The 667-nt window shown below is 44.1% G+C and overlaps 1 protein-coding gene across 1 annotated transcript; it reads left to right on the top strand.

The window, feature by feature from the left end:
- Positions 1-4: 4 nt before the first annotated feature.
- On the top strand, positions 5-661 carry LOC107682322 (rho GTPase-activating protein 5-like; the record flags this gene model as incomplete). Its single annotated transcript, XM_016478599.1, has 1 exon — positions 5-661. A coding segment is annotated over one exon (657 nt), but the record flags the coding sequence as incomplete, so codon positions are not given.
- Between the last annotated feature and the right edge of the window lie 6 nt (positions 662-667).

The raw sequence follows: 667 nt of genomic DNA, 5'->3' as shown, positions 1-667 counted from the left end.
GGTGAATAACGATCATTTCTTATACTGGGGTGAAGTGTTACATCGTGGGGATGATGGCCTCGAGTGTCGAATCCAGGTCATTGAGCAGACTGAGTTCATTGATGACCAAACCTTCTTGCCTCATCGGAGCACAAACCTGCAGCCTTACACGAAACGGGCTGCAAATACGAAGCTTCAGTCTGCTGAGAAGCTGATGTACATTTGCACAGACCAGCTTGGGTTGGAACAGGATTTTGATCAGAAGCAGATGCCTGATGGCAAGCTCAACATCGATGGCTTTGTGTTGTGTTTAGATGTAAGCAAAGGATGCAATAGGAAATTCGACGACCAGATGAAATTTGTCCACAGCCTTTATTCTCAAATTTCCAAGACGAAAAAACCCATAATCATCGCAGCAACAAAATGTGACGAGTGTGTCGAGCAATACCTGAGGGAGGTGCAGACGTTTGTTACAGGTAAAAAGAATCTCATGTTGGTGGAAACATCAGCTCGAGCGTCTGTGAACGTGGAACTCTGTTTCAATGCTCTGATACAGCAGATGGACAAAACCAGAGGAAAACCCAAAATCATCTCTTTTTTGGAAGCGTACAAATCCCAGAGACAATTAGTAGCTTCAGTTTCAGACAAGTTTGAAAAGCTCATCGTTCAAACTGTCCGAGATTATCAC

Source organism: Sinocyclocheilus anshuiensis, unplaced genomic scaffold, assembly GCF_001515605.1.
Source record: "Sinocyclocheilus anshuiensis isolate Anshui unplaced genomic scaffold, SAMN03320099.WGS_v1.1 C32063556, whole genome shotgun sequence".
NCBI lineage: Eukaryota > Metazoa > Chordata > Actinopteri > Cypriniformes > Cyprinidae > Sinocyclocheilus > Sinocyclocheilus anshuiensis.
This window is presented reverse-complemented; position numbering and strand designations above follow the sequence as displayed.